Source organism: Postia placenta (assembly GCF_002117355.1).
Source record: "Postia placenta MAD-698-R-SB12 unplaced genomic scaffold POSPLAscaffold_5, whole genome shotgun sequence".
Taxonomy (NCBI): domain Eukaryota; kingdom Fungi; phylum Basidiomycota; class Agaricomycetes; order Polyporales; family Adustoporiaceae; genus Rhodonia; species Rhodonia placenta.
Window position 1 is genome coordinate 1768137 of NW_020169836.1, and position 14823 is coordinate 1782959.

The 14823-nt window shown below is 51.6% G+C and overlaps 4 protein-coding genes across 4 annotated transcripts; 1 reads left to right on the forward strand and 3 right to left on the reverse strand.

Annotated features, from left to right (window-relative positions):
- Positions 1 to 895: 895 nt before the first annotated feature.
- Positions 896 to 3372, reverse strand: POSPLADRAFT_1139029 (hypothetical protein; the record flags this gene model as incomplete). Its single annotated transcript, XM_024484983.1, has 9 exons — positions 896 to 1531; positions 1585 to 1697; positions 1752 to 1821; positions 1887 to 2053; positions 2128 to 2180; positions 2233 to 2579; positions 2640 to 2888; positions 2953 to 3260; positions 3318 to 3372. The coding sequence occupies 9 exons, from the start codon at positions 3370 to 3372 to the stop codon at positions 896 to 898; spliced, it is 1998 nt and encodes a 665-aa protein (XP_024340420.1).
- A 1184-nt stretch (positions 3373 to 4556) lies between these two features.
- On the forward strand, positions 4557 to 7940 carry POSPLADRAFT_1140087 (hypothetical protein; the record flags this gene model as incomplete). The annotated part of the gene is made up of 7 exons (XM_024485126.1): positions 4557 to 5468; positions 5792 to 6237; positions 6465 to 6585; positions 6637 to 7325; positions 7409 to 7437; positions 7551 to 7792; positions 7863 to 7940. 7 exons carry the CDS (start codon positions 4557 to 4559, stop codon positions 7938 to 7940), a joined length of 2517 nt encoding a protein of 838 aa, XP_024340421.1.
- A 777-nt stretch (positions 7941 to 8717) lies between these two features.
- Positions 8718 to 9470, reverse strand: POSPLADRAFT_1039604 (hypothetical protein). The gene is made up of 4 exons (XM_024477569.1): positions 9272 to 9470; positions 9009 to 9239; positions 8921 to 8952; positions 8718 to 8869 (listed from the first exon to the last, which is right to left on the reverse strand). Exons 2-3 carry the CDS (start codon positions 9182 to 9184, stop codon positions 8931 to 8933), a joined length of 198 nt encoding a protein of 65 aa, XP_024340422.1. The 5' UTR covers positions 9185 to 9239; positions 9272 to 9470; the 3' UTR covers positions 8718 to 8869; positions 8921 to 8930.
- A 2088-nt stretch (positions 9471 to 11558) lies between these two features.
- POSPLADRAFT_1140283 (hypothetical protein) lies at positions 11559 to 14010 on the reverse strand (the record flags this gene model as incomplete). Its single annotated transcript, XM_024485151.1, is given in 8 exon segments — positions 11559 to 11771; positions 11862 to 11930; positions 12454 to 12833; positions 13122 to 13162; positions 13380 to 13404; positions 13673 to 13707; positions 13780 to 13896; positions 13916 to 14010. The coding sequence occupies 8 exon segments, from the start codon at positions 14008 to 14010 to the stop codon at positions 11559 to 11561; spliced, it is 975 nt and encodes a 324-aa protein (XP_024340423.1).
- Positions 14011 to 14823: the final 813 nt, after the last annotated feature.

Genomic DNA, 14823 nt, shown 5'->3' on the forward strand with positions numbered 1-14823 from the left:
GTAGGTATCACCAGACTGGTAGTTCCTGAAATTATTTAGACAGCAGCTCGATATCAAACAATACCCCAGCATTCTAGTGACACCATGGGATGTCTTGCAAGGGCTAATGATGCACCAACCGTGACGTGCAGGTTTGCATGGGTCACGGTGTTGAAAAACGCCGACCCGCGTGGTCAGGAATGAGCTCGAAAGCTTGGGCGCGCGAGTAGCCGGGGGCCGGAGGCCCCTATCGTAGTATATAACGACCCCGCGTGATGTACGTACCGCACGCGATTGTCCCTTACGGGCATCGCTACGCCTGTGGACAAACGCGCCCCGCGCCGTTCGCACCGTTGTTCCAACACACGGGACCTTATTTGCTTCGTACCTTTTTGCTGATGCATGTACACTACGCGATTGTCCCTTACGGGCATCGCTACGCCCGTGGACAAACGCGCCCCACGCCGTTCGCACCCTTGTTCCAACACACCTATATCAGACTGCTGGCGAGATGCGACGTCACGGTCCTGCGCAAGCTGAGCAATGTAACCTCGTACTGATTCTTTTCATTGGATTTCACCACTCGCGCCCCGACGTCGTACATGTACTACGACGACTCGGGGTGTTCTACACGACGCAACCGCTCTCTCATGTCTTGTGACGAGCAGCGATGTAATTAGGTCACCTCTCTTAGACATGAAGTATACGATTGGATACTACATAATGGGGCATAGATGATCAGCCATAGCAATGCATATTTTTCGTATCCGAACTGGCCATAAGGCCACATCAATCCTGATGATCACCCTACACCCAGTATTGACTGATTACACGCAGATATCTTGAATCCAGCTAAAATCGCATCTGTTATAATATGAGTATTAACGAAGTATAGCCAAAGCACCAATCGAGACAGCTAGTCCAGCCAAAAAGCTTCTTCGGCAGCGGGATCCCAGCTGAAGACTTCTTCGGTAGTAGAATCCGTCCAACAGGCTTCTTCGGTATCGGAATCCATCCAAACGGCTGCTTCGGTAGCGGGATCCCAGCTGAAGGCTTTTTCGGTAGCGGAATCCGTCCGGCAGGCTTCTTCGGTAGCGAGATCCGTCCCAAAGAGTTCTTCGGCAGCGGGATCCATGCTGAAGACTTCTTCGGTAGTGGAATCCGTCCAACAGGCTTCTTCGGTATCGGAATCCATGCTGACGGCTTCTTCGGTGGTGGAATCCATGCTGCCGTGGTGCGGCATGCCTTCTAACAATTGGTTGTAGATTTCTTTGATACCAGTGAGTACGTTGATTGCTTCATATTCGATGTTGTGCTCCTTGTAGAAGGCGTCTAGAGCTGTTTCGAAGCTACCTGGTCCGTTACCCTTCGATAGCGCCAGACCCACATTGTATATGACGAATCCAGGAGGAACGCGGGAAAACACCCAGCTTATGGTGTCGAGTGCCCTCGGAAAAGCACTATCTTCTTCTGTGCGGGGAAGGTCGCGATGGCCGATGGCGCAATATCTGTAAAGAGGGCCTTCGCACACTCTAAATGGTTCGTCCAGTGGCTGGATAGCACCGTGAACAAGATAAAATGTCTATACCCTGTCCCTTCACTCACCATGCCTACATCGATGGGAACAATTGATCTTATAGGATACTCGGCGACGATTTGAGGCTCAGGCACGAAGATAATATGCCCTTTGTCCCACAAGGAGTGGAGATCGGCCCTTACTATGTGGTGTCTGAGTCAGGGCTACGTCGAGCGATTGGAATATATACACTCACGCAAGAAAAGGTTGAAAGGCGTGTCGATATCAAAATCTTCAAGCCCCCACCATGCCGCCAGCCGCCTACGCTACATGCACGGGCGCACCCCAGTCAGGGTCGCGCGAATGCCACCGTGGACTATCAGTGGCTTACCAAATTACCGTTGGTTCCTCGCGGAATGACGTGACATCCCTGAATCGACTTGTCGTCTTGATGGGTCAACAAGCACCGTGGTCCAGTAGGAGCCAATTGGGCGACTTGCGACTTGAGGGTGTTAACGTACGGTTCACCGTTGGAGTTGCGGGCCTCCGGTTTGCGGTCTTTGTCATGTACAAGACCCATAGATGTTCAAGTGAGTCCGTGGCACATAACAAGGCAATGCATAACGACGTACCCTTGGACCGTTCAGGCGTCCTTTGTACGCCTGTCGGAATATTCATAGGAAGCCTACGAACGAAATAAGTGGTTGCGTTGCCACGAATCAAGTGTGTTCACTGACATATATGCCTGTTTCCTCCTCAATTGTGCCTCTCCCGGTGGTGGCGCAGTCCACAACGCGTTCAATGTCAAGAGGTTTTCCGCAAAGCGGGATGCGTCGATTTTGAGGTGAATTCTTTCGTAGAATTCCTCCAGACACCTCACCCACAGCTCTTTGTTCTCCATGATCTTCATGGCGGCATTCACGATCATGAAGTGTGGCCGCGCGTGGGACGGCACAAAGTTGAGCTTGTGGAACCCGTTGGTGAACCCTTGGCGGATTGCACGCTTTGCCCTAGAGCGTGCACCACCTGAGAGGCTAGGGTGGGGGATCACACAGTACCAGTGGATCTTTTTCTTGCCGATGACCTATACGCATCGTGGCGACGATTCGCATCAGTCGTAAACGAATAGCTTGCAGCGACCCACCTCCAAAATGTCGTGTCTTTCACCATCCTTGTATTTTTCCACATATGCGTCCACCACGTCGGGCATCGGAGCAATAAGGATGTCTCCACGATCCCACAATATATGGAGGTCGCCACGAACTGTATGCAAGTAAGCCCTCGCGTATCGACATGCCTCCGAGAACGAAGACGCACGGAAAGCCATATTGCGGCTAGAATCTACGTTGAGGCCTTCTTTTTTGATGCCCCACCACCACTCCAGGGAGGTGAGCTATGCATGCGCGTATGTAGACCGTCAGAGACGCCACCTCCGCATAGGAGCCACTTCAACTTACGATACGCGCGTCTGTGGCGCGTGGCAAGACATGGCACTGTTGCACTGACTTGTCCTTTAAGCCTGATATAATACAGGCACCTCCGTTCCGAGACGCCTTGACCGCTCGCTGTCGTGCACCGTTTGTAATGCCGGACTTGCGACTCACTCTCCGTTTTGGAGTCTTCGGAGTGTCATTGACCGGCGTGCCTTCCCTAGACGGCCTATAATCGCTTCCGTCGTCTGATATTTCCCTTTTCCGTTTTCCATACGCAGGCTTGGGTTCGGACTCGGGCTGGGAGCCACTGACGCTGCACTCGTCGTAAGAAACTGTGGCCGGGCCACAGTCAGGGCAAAGCGATCAACGGTAGCGACGAGGAGCCGTACCTGGATCCAAGTCTTTGAGTCTATCAGAACGTCTCAATTCCAAGCTGTCGACCATGGCTAGGGGATTTTCGGAGATGAGGTGAGGGGTGAAGGTGAAGGTGAAGGAAGAGACTGCGAGAGTGTGTGGCTCGAGCGGCTTTTGCTGAGTTCATATTATGTTGCAAAGCGCGTGACCACAGGCCACAGAGGCCATTGTATTCCAATCTGGATATTGGGCCAATCGTCGACGCGGGTTGGTGACTGGAAAGCTCAGGCATATTACCTAATCTATATGGTCTGTGCGAGGTGTGTTCTGGAGTTGTGATATCAGATGCACCATCTGAGGCGCGGGAACCGTGCCCGGCTGACCGGAGAGACACACGATAAAGGTCGCATAAGGAGGCACGCTTGTCATTTGCTGAATCGGCATCGCACAGTCAGTCTGCGGAAGACTCGACGAAAAGGAACGAAACTCACCTAGGACATGTTGAACGACCTCACTGGCGCGAAGCATTTCCAGGTGAGACGTTTGTGTCTGTCCGCCTCCAAAACCCATGTTCTCACCGCAGAATCATAAAATGGGTGATAGGGAAGAGTATAGTATGGCATTGACGACAAAGCTACAATTATTCACTCATTGACACATCCAACAAGAAGCTGGAATTGACACGGCACGCCGCCCGTGTCTGCCAGAGGTTACAAACATTTCCTACGTATACTCAAGGATGTAAAATGATTCTACCTGTGTCCTGAGTCGCAAGCCTCATTGAACAGATTCAGATGAATGCTGATGATGAGCACGGGAGGTCAGGTACGAATGTCCTCACACGTACTGTCCACAAGGGATTCTGTGCAAGGTGTTGAGGGATACGTTTTCTGTGAGAAGCAAGGGGTTACATCTAAGCAGAAGTAGAATGTGAGCATCTCTGAAGTACGAAACAGATTGCAAAGTCAAAACAACCTGACCCGGACTCCAACTACGATCTCACACAGAGGGCTTGCGACGTCTTCCATGAAAACATTCAGAGTGCTGAGTTTGTGTATCACAAGGCGCAGACGGACATATACGAAAGCGTACAAACGCACTGAGAATTCATTGACTGTACATTCAATCGACTACACCAGTCAAGACGTGATTGGCCTCGGGAATCTCCGAGAGTAGCGGTGACTAAGCACCCGCTAAAGGCACTGGTGGCGCACGCTGTTCGCGCTACACCATCGTTACTACCTCGCTGAACTCGCGATACAGTCGACACAAAAATGAATGGTCTTTACATCCTTATTCCTGACACGTCCCATACGCTCGCTGCTGAGCACCCCCCACGCGATATGAGTACCCCCGCGCTTTCCGACGACACTTGCAGCTCCTCTTCACGCGAAAGCTCTCCACCAGCTACACCCACTTCTGGAGTCAGTCGTGCACCATCTGTTTCTTTTGATGACTATTCTAAGCATACACACGCTGGCGACGGCACGGACATCAGGATTGTCGAAGCAGATGCGGACTCCTCGCCACCAGAAGACATCACGCGTCCGCTGAAACGGAGGCGGTCGGCGGACACAAGGGCTGATGAAGTTAGCACAGAGAGAGCGCTGCTGCCTAATATTTGGAGCGATGCAACCAGGGTCGATGACGGCGCGTTCTTCGGTCTTGGACATACACCCATCAGCGACTGCACGAGTGTCGGGGACGTCGAGCCCGACGCATTGCACCCGTCATCAGAATACGTCTCCCGTCCACTGAAACGGAAGCGAAGTGCGGACACAAGCACCTATGACGTTCGCGCAAAGAGGGCGCGGACGTCTGGCACCTCGAACGACGCAACCAAGGCCGAGGACCGCGCTTGTTTCGGTCTTGAGCATATGGCCATCCACGACTACACGAAGATCAGGGTCGTCGAACCGGACGCGGATCCCCCGGTTGCCCCCGGTATTGACATACACGTTCCACTTGACGCTATCGCTCGCCCCCCGAAGCGAAAACGGTGTGCAGACACGACGGTCGACGAAGTTTGTGTTAAGAGAAGGCGATTATCTGACAGTCCGAGCGATGCATCGCAGCTCAAAGACGGGATTCCTTTCGGACCTCACCCTAGATGCATGATCACGGGCTTCGTGTCCGCCGAGGTGGAGGCGTGCTATATCCTGCCTCCCGCCACGCCCCAACCGTTGGTGAGTAGGGTAAGTACCACTTCGGCCTCGTAGCTGACAAGGCAGCTGTGTAGGGCGACTGCGCGGCGGTCCGCATGCCTACTAATTATAATGCCTTTTGTTGTACCACGCCCGCAAACATCCTATTCCGTGCGTACTTGCTCACATCTGGCCTGTTTTACCTTGCCTTACCATCCGTATGCAGTTCGACGCGACCTCCGTATACTGTGGGAAATGAATCGCCTGCTGATGATACCCCATCCCGATCATATAGACCACCCTGATACCCGCCCTGTATGTATCGTACGTCCCCTCAGGTGGTTGCTGCACTCACTATCAAGTAGGTCTACAAGTACTACGTCGTTGCAGAAGATGAGCACCCTTCAAGCTCGCGCATCTCCAAGGATCATACCATTAGGCCTCCAGTCGCGACGACTTGTAGCCCGTGTCGCTCGCTGGGGTGGCACGAGCTGAGTGCCAATCTGCATTTAATGACAATTCGAGTGGGTCGTGAATTCATTAAGCGACCGCTCCACTACGAGCATGTTTTATCTAAGGACGTTCTTGTGCATATACCCACTATCGCGCTTGTCCACCCAGATGCAGTCGAGCCGATCTCCCCCCACATTGAACGAGAATCGCCAGTCGAAAGCATCCCCCGCCCGCGGAAGCGGAAACGGTGTCCGGAGACAGAGACTGGTGAAGTCCCTGCCAAGAGGATGCGCACGTCCGTCACTGGATGCAACGCGTCCAACGTCAAGGACGCCGTTCGTTTCGGACCTCATCCAAGGTGCATGATCACCGGCTGCGTGTCTGCTGATGTAGAGGGGTGCTATATCTGGCCTTTAGACATGCCTCAGCGATTGGTAAGTGTATGGCTGTAATTATGGATTGTGTGACTGACAACGTGAATCGGAAGTTCGACACCTTGATAACCCGCATGCGTGGCAACTACAACACCCTGCGTTGTCATGCACCTGGGAATATCATATTCCGTGCGCAATTTCCACCTTTGAGCCGTCGTTTGTCGCCTCACATACTGTGCGTAGTTCGACGCGACCTCCGAGAGCTGTGGGAAACAAACCGTTTGTTGATGATACCCCATCCTGGTCATTTGAAGAAGCTTCAACATTGCACTGTATGTATCAATATACTCTTTTGGCCGATCGCCGCGCTTATGGTGACACAGGTGTATAAGTATTGCGTCATCGCAGAGGATGAGCACCCTCCAGACTCATGCGCGACCATGGGGAACCCCATCACGGCTGCCGTCATGGCGGCCCCTTGCTCATATCGGTCGCTCGGGTGGCATAAATTGAAAGCCGATCTCCGTCTGATGGTATTTCGAGCGGGACAGAAATTGAGCAAGCGACCATTCCACTACCAGCGTATCTTGCGACAGCTGCTGCCCCACAAGGAGATTAATCATACATACAGCATAGTCTCCCGGTATGCGTCATGGACGATCCCCATGTATTTGGAGAGAGTACGCGGCAGGCGGTTGTGGACAACAGGCGAGCTCACACCTTTCCCTGATGGTTATTTCCGCAGCCCCAGGAAGCAATATTGCCCTCCCCTGTCGGATGATGACACTGCCCGCTTGCCTTGCCCACTTCGGCCAATCGTCTCAGGGATAAAGAGGAAGCGTTCTGGTGACACCAGGGTGGACGGTGAGGTCTACACCGCGGAGGAAGATGCTCAATGGAGAGCGAGCATTCGTCTGTGGAGTCAGGATTGCGATCAGGCTCGAGACGAGTGGACGATGGGGCCGCTCGCGGAACCTGAGGACGCAGATTTGCTCGCTTATCGACAGGAGGAAACTGGCAAAGTTCTGACTGCTGCGCAAGAACCTTGGTTCGCGGAATGGCATTCTTCAAAGTACGTTTTCTGGTAGATCTGCAGATGAAAGTATGCCTGACGCCGTCTTGTCCAAACTCAAATGTTCCAGATACGGTCCCAAGTTTTGACACCTGGCCTTATCCCTTCTGCTGTGCGTTTTGCACGTGCTGGCAGACCATGAATATTCAGATTAGCGTATTGAACAATCGAACCTCATCGACCCGCCATCGCGACTGGAGTTTCTGTCATCACGTTGATTCACAGGCGGCAATGGACTGATACAGACACCCCCGACCCGCACGGATGAGCCAGATGTGCTGCCGCACCATGCGCGGCGATTGTCGCCAAGGGGCGGGATGTACAGTTGTCCTGAGGAGCATTGCGTTGCCCTTTTCCCCTCAATTTCCAGTCGGGCTATCGGCTGTATCTCAGAGTTTCCTTCCGGCCGCCGCGGTAACTATACGCATGGTCCTTGCCAGACGCCAAACAGCGTCTACCAGCCGCCGGTGCGTACTACCTTACCTCCATAACAATGTGTGTCCCGTCTTGTTCCGTTCACTGATATTTGACACACAGGTCCTGGTTCTTCGAGTAACGATTCCCTCACAACATAGCCGAACGGGGTTCAACCGCCAGACATCAAGATTTGTTTAACCTTTCAAACCCGGGAGTGCCTAGCACACTCGAGGAGAAAGGGCTGTGCTGCATCACAGTTGCTGCTAGCAATATGACATACGACCCGAACGTGTGAGACAATATACCCTTATGCGTATCTGACCGCGCTTCGATCTCGGCGACTGACTCAAAGGCAGTTAAAACCCTATGTAGACCAGCCCTTGGGCGTCGGCTCCCCGTATGGGAATCTGTCTATCTACAGCCAACAGGAAGCGGAGGTCGACCTGTTGAATATGGAAACTGCAAGCATGTGCCGCTGATGGCGATCGTTCCCGCAAATCGCCTTCTCCGACTCTCCATTCCGCAACTATCACCAGCAGACTCCAATCTTCGGACCAAATCGTAAAATTTCCTCTGTCGTACTGATCAGGCATATCAGCTGATACCCCTTGGCAGAAGCCGTGGCCATCACAATCCAGCCTTATCTGCGCCTGTCAATCTGACGTCGGAGTAATGGTACGTTCTTTCATATGCGTTAATACTTCACCTCACACGAGGTTTAGGATCTATCGCTGCAATACCCAAACCACATTCTGTGCAGTCAGCACAATCCGTCAGTTTTTTTCTTAGCCATGTATGATTCGACTCATCCTGTTGACCGCCTCAGATACCTCCTCGTCTTATCGTTAGCAGTTGCATCTGCTCATCAGTCGTAGGATGCCGCAAAGATCAAGTGAGAGACGTATCTGATGGGTTGCACACGCGTTTCCTGACTCAGTTCCACGGCTAGATTGGAGTATGCTACGAGAATGGAAACAGCACAACCCTGCGCGGCAGCTCAGTCGAACTGTGGCGCTGCACTCATATACCCGCTTTTAGGCGACCACCACTGAGTAAGGGGATATTAGTCGGACCTGTAGTTCATCCTCACCGCTGGCGTGGAAACGACTCTCTACGAAGGCAATGCTGTGAGTTGATTCCTTGACCACAGACTACAGACCGCTGATGCTGTCTGCAAGACTATCTCCTTCATTTTGGCGTCCTCTCAATCGTAAGTCCAGATATACATCATAACCTCGAGGTTCGATTTATCTCGTAGTCAGACAGGTAGACCCTCTTCGGACACAGTTCAGCGATGAATGGTTCCAGACACCATCAGTGATTGGTCTGTCGACGAACGGCGCGCCCGTGTACACAAGTATTCTGGCACTGTCGCGAAGAGACATGGGACCGCCGCAAGGTCGAGGAAACCCACACGTCTCTGCATGATGAGATGATTGCATTATACCCCATCGCTTCCTCGCTGGATCGGCTGAATGATGGCACTGCCGCGCTCTCTCGCTCGCCCTCACAATCCAAATAGTCTGCGTACTGAGCGTCGGAATGGCTCATGAGCAGTCCAAATGAAACGACTTCGCGGTCCATGTGCTGAGCTTGCCGCCTCGACCCACCACGGAGGATTGGCGCGATTCGCACCCAGGACCGGTAGTACACCCGCCCAAGATGCGGTCCGGCTTGCATGGGCTCACGTTCCCTAGCCTTCTGCAGAGGACTTCAAACAGCTTGTATCATAGCTGTACTATACATGAGAGATGTAGCTACTCGGTTCCCTCAGCAATAGTGCGACACGCCCAGGGTGCGCTCGCTCGATGGTTCCTAACGCCTCGTGCCGTGATTGGTCTTAGTCGCTATCCTTTGTCCTCACGCCGCGCACCGAGCCCTCATTTTTTTTCTAAATCCAGTTTTATATCCGCTGGAGGGAGCCCTCATTAACATTCGGCGACATAGGCATTCTGGTTCTTCCCGGTGTCTCGAGTACTTCACATAGCTTAGTGTTTCCTCCGGCTTTTGTACATACTTACTCGACCAGCATGTTTTCCCTGGTGAGCGTGCTTAGAGCTCACTATGGTCCGTCTATATGGTGAATTTCACCAATGTATTCACTCATGTAGTAGTCGCGAATAGCCAATGTAATGGGTGAAGATTGTCCCCTTGTGGTAATATTCACCCACTGAGTAGTCGCAATTGTGATGGTGAAAATGACCTTTTAAACGACCAAATTAACCATCTGAACCCCCATTTTCTGTTGAGTGATTTTGACCTACGAAGTTAGTGATTGCACGATCCATTGAGTGGCTCAATTTAACCATACCTATTCATTGAGTGTTTGAATGATTTTCTGTAAGCCTGCTCTTACATGTCCTGTCCTTCCACATCCTGTCCTTCTGAGTGTACAGCCTACATGTATGCTCATTGGTCCCCACCTTTTGTTTGGCTATTATTTGTTCTGAAACATTTGTCTTCTGTTCTATTTCTTGTATTACTAGCGCCCATACTGGCGCCTGTCTTAGCGCTCACCCGCAGGTTGAACATTATGTAGCTTACATAATGGGGTCCGTGTGCACTTTGTGCCTGGTATCGTACCACTACCTTTCTTTCTTTACCAAACATGACCACATAGACACAATGGTCCGTGCGCAGTCAGTACTTGTATAAGTAGTTGTACCATTAGTTGGTCGAACCCTAAGTTCAACCTGGTTATTCATTCAAGTCTCTGCTCCTCTTTGCTTGGGGTAGTGGTCATTCTCGACTTCCTCGCTCGATCTTCAGGATGACGCACTGTCCATAAGTCCTCGCTCGTCGTCTACGAGTCAGGCATCGATATAGGAGTAAAGACCATTGTATCATGCACTGCTGTCCCATCTAATCTAATTGTACAGTAGATAAGGACTTGTCCGTTCGAGCGTATGGTACAGAGGTCGCGAGTTCGAGCCCGCAAAAAGGAAAAATTAAAAAACAGCTAGACACCATGTCAACTCATGACAGAAGGGGCATATTTGTCCACGGGCATAGTGGTGCCTGTAAGGGACAATCACATAGCATACATATATCGTGTGCGGTTGTTATATACTATGATAGGGGCCTCTGGCCCTAGGGAATAGCATGGGTGAACCCATGGGTAGCAACATTCATACCCGCACCCATACCCACAAAAACCTATACCCATAACCCATGGGTGCTGTGGGTATGGGTTTTCTGTGGGTATGTTTATGGGTTTCATGGGTATGCTACCCATGGTGGGTTACCCATGGGTCCGAGGTATCCTTGCAGATTCCACAGTAAAATATATGTGTTTATAGCTCAATAACATTCCAACCATCTTATATATTATGGTCATCATCTTTATCAGCAAACCATCACTCCAGCTGAGACCTAACTTAGCTGTTTTATAAAAATTGATTAGCTTACCTAAGCAAACTAACTGTCATCAAGAATATATCTTACTCTATTCTGTCTTAATCAAGACCTGTAGGCTTACTGGGACCATCCAAGCTGAAGTAATGGTTGCCTAATGCTTTCTCATCCAACTTTGGCACATTCTTCAGCACTGCTTGATCCATGGGTATTTTTATGGCTTACCCATGATACCCATACCCATAACCCACATGGGTTACCCATACCCATGCTATTCCCTATCCGGCCCCCGGCTACTTGCGCACCTGAGCTTTCGAGCTCATTCCTGACCATGCAGGGCTGTGCATTTCAACACTACCTGTCACTAGTTGGTACAGCGTCTAGCTGTTTTTTAATTTTTTCCTTTCTGCAGGCTTGAACCCACGACCTCTGTATGATACGCTCAAATGGACATGTCATTATCTATGGAATGATTAGATTAGATGGGTGGCAGTGCACAGCACAGCTCAGGCTCCACTGACACAGCCATGATGACTCACCGGCCCCCGGGGCTGTGTCAGCATGCTGTGCACGGACCAGCTGTGCATGGACCAATGCGCACAGCCTGCCCTTATCTTCCCCTGTATATAAGCCGGCCTCTGCTACCCTAGGGACCTCAGTTTTGACCTCTTGTCCCTAGGTCAGTAAGCCTTTCATGTATTCCTTTTCTTACTTAACTAACTAATACATTTCTTGTCCCTAGCCTTAGGTTTGAGCGTTGCTCACCATCGCTTCGGTAAGAACCAGTCGAACGCCCCCAGCGCCCTTTGTTTGTGTTTCCCCAGTCGCTTGACCCTAAGTCACGACATGAACTGAGCTAAACTGAACTTCGGAGACGCTACAAGATTTGCAACTCATTTGCTCTCCATGTGACTAGCAATAGTCCATATCAAGCTTCCCCCATCCCTTATGAGCCTATACAGCATGTTCCTTCTATCTCGGACCCCAAAACTGGTGCTGTACTGACACTGCCTGCCCCGCTTTCACTGCCAGAACACCCAAGTTCTTGTACCATGGTTGTTGAGACTGCCGCTGTCTCCTATAGCTCCCCAGCTTCGACGACAACGGCCATCTCGCACAGCAGTGACACTCTGCATGCTCCTGCCTTTGGTTATTCTGCCGGTACTGGCCTATCACTTGAAATCAGTGAAGAAAGCACCACAATTGGCCTTAGTCAGCTGTCACCTGTTGTAGATCTCGATGTTGAGCCGTTCGATTACTCCCATGTCAATTAGGAGATGCTCCATGAGTCTCAAGACAATCTCTTGCCTAATACACTCCTCAGTGACATATCCAACTGGGCTCTCTCCAACCTCACCCTCTCTGGAGGGGGTACTCCAATGCTCATTGCTGGCCACTCCTTCCCATCAGTTTCCAGTACAACAGGGGGTTCGCTCCAGATGATGGGTCCCTCCTTGACCAATGCAGCAACTTCGTTGACCACTACCGAAGCTTCCACGGACAACGCTACTCCTGCAAATGCAGCGACCTCATCGATCACTTCTGAAGCTTCTGGGGATAACCCTACAACCACTCCAGCAAACGCGGCGACCTTGTTGATGCCTACCGGATCTTCCATGGACAACGCGAGCATGAGTTTGAATCTCGATACTGTGGCTTCTTCTTCGCGCCCGGTGCATAACCGTAGACCTTCACGGCCACGGAATGCATCCCCTCTGCTGTCTACCACGATACGTGCTTCAAATGATACAGCAAGTTCAAACAGGAGGAAGAGGGCGAGGGTTGCGTGAGCCGGATCTTGAGCTGGCCTGTATTGTGAGGACACCAATTTCTTGATGTTCATTTCTTGATGTTCATTCCTTGATCTCGATCAACCGACAGTATTCGCTTCCTGCTCTTGTATATTTAAAGAAAAATACTTTACATCACCAGTAATGGTAGTTGACGCAATACATGTGTTTCAATCCAAATTCTAAGTGCATGATTATTACAGCCGCTCTTGGCGAGACTGAACACTAGGCGCACAGTCCTCCCGCTGAGCACGCAAGACGCCACCACAGTGGATCCTGTACCAGGGGTGCAGCGCTCCCATCATTGCCAAATGAAGGCAGGGCGGGATGAGAGCCAAATTGGGTATTGATAGCAGAGCGGGATAAGGGCGCGGTGTGCACAGTGAATCACGCGCCAGGCGCACAGTGCTCCCATTATTTCCGAATGAGGTCAGGGCAGGGTGGGAGCCGAATTGGGAGGGCGGGACAGGAGCGCGCACAGTGGATCACGCACCAGGTGCGCAGTGCTCCCATCATCGCTGAACGAGGGCAGGGTAGGGTGGGAGCCGAATATGCATTTTCGAAGCAGCAAGGAACCAACAATTTGATTTTGCGATGTTTTAGGACACGCTGGTGCCTGTGCCCGGAACAGTCAACACAACGATGCCGGGCACCGGCACCGCGCTGCCCATTATGGTTGAGTGCCGGCTGCCGGAGTGGGAGCAGCCCATTATGGTCGAGCGCCGGCTGCCAAAGTGGGAGCAGTCAATGCATTATTTTACAGGTGGGATAATGAATCATACCCACCGATGGTAAGAGCTTGGTATGTAACGCTACCTGTGCTGTAGTGAGAGTATATAATGTATTAGTCTGCCAGGCTCAGGTGCAGATGATTACCTTCTTTTAGCACGGACCTCGTCGGTCGACGTGTTTGCACACCGTCTTCGCTTTGGGCGGCGAGGATGGCCGCAAGCGGCACGTGAAGGTCAATATGGGGGGAGAACGCGTGAACGTCGTCTAGTTCGGCCACCCTGATACTCGTACACTTACGGAAGAGTATATGCCCAAGACCCAATGAGGCGCTGTCGTCGGCTATGCTTTCGTTGCTCGAAGTGCCAGGCGTCCGCGCTCTCTTGACGAGACATATCTTAGCGACGGGTCCACCGCATCTAGCTCGACACCCCCGACTCTCGTGCGGTCGCCTATGGAGATATGCTTGGAGTCGTCATCAAAATAGATAGATGGTGCACGGCTGAGTGAGGAGATAGGTGCAGCGGGTGGAGAGCTTTTGCGTGAAGAGCTGCCAGTGTCGTCCAAAAGCGCAGGTGTACTTTCGCGTAGAGGATGTTCAAGGGCACATGTCATGAATAAGGATGTTAAGGTCATTCATTTTTGCGTCGACTATATCGCGTATTCAGCGAGTTATTGACGACGTCGCAATGGTGAGGCTAGCGCCACCAGTGTGCGCCACCAAAGCCCTTAGCGGCTGCTTAGTCAGCGCTACCCTCGGGGATCCCCGACCAATCAAGTCTTGACTGGTGTCGTCGATTCAGGGTTCAGTCAATTAATCCTCGGTGCGTTTACACTTACTCGTAGACGGACATCACGATTGCGTTCATATTGTTTGAAGTCCCCTGTATGAGATCGCGCAGTCGGTGTGCAGGTTAGGTCCAGTTTGTTTCAACCCTGCGATCTGATTTGTACTATGGGAACGCTTACATAGCATCCCTTCGTAGGTGTATCTCCTTTACCCTTACAGGCAACTGCGTTGGTTTTTCAGTGTTCTGATCTGTTCATGCAGAACGGCCTCCCCACAGACATCGTTACCTTGACTGAGAGTGACGCAAGGTGCTGTAATTCTTGTTTCCCATGTTCACATATTCCTCGATATCCTTTGCAGAACCTCCAATGTGCAGTATGTTGACATGTCAGTCCTTTACAGTGTGAGGATATTCGTA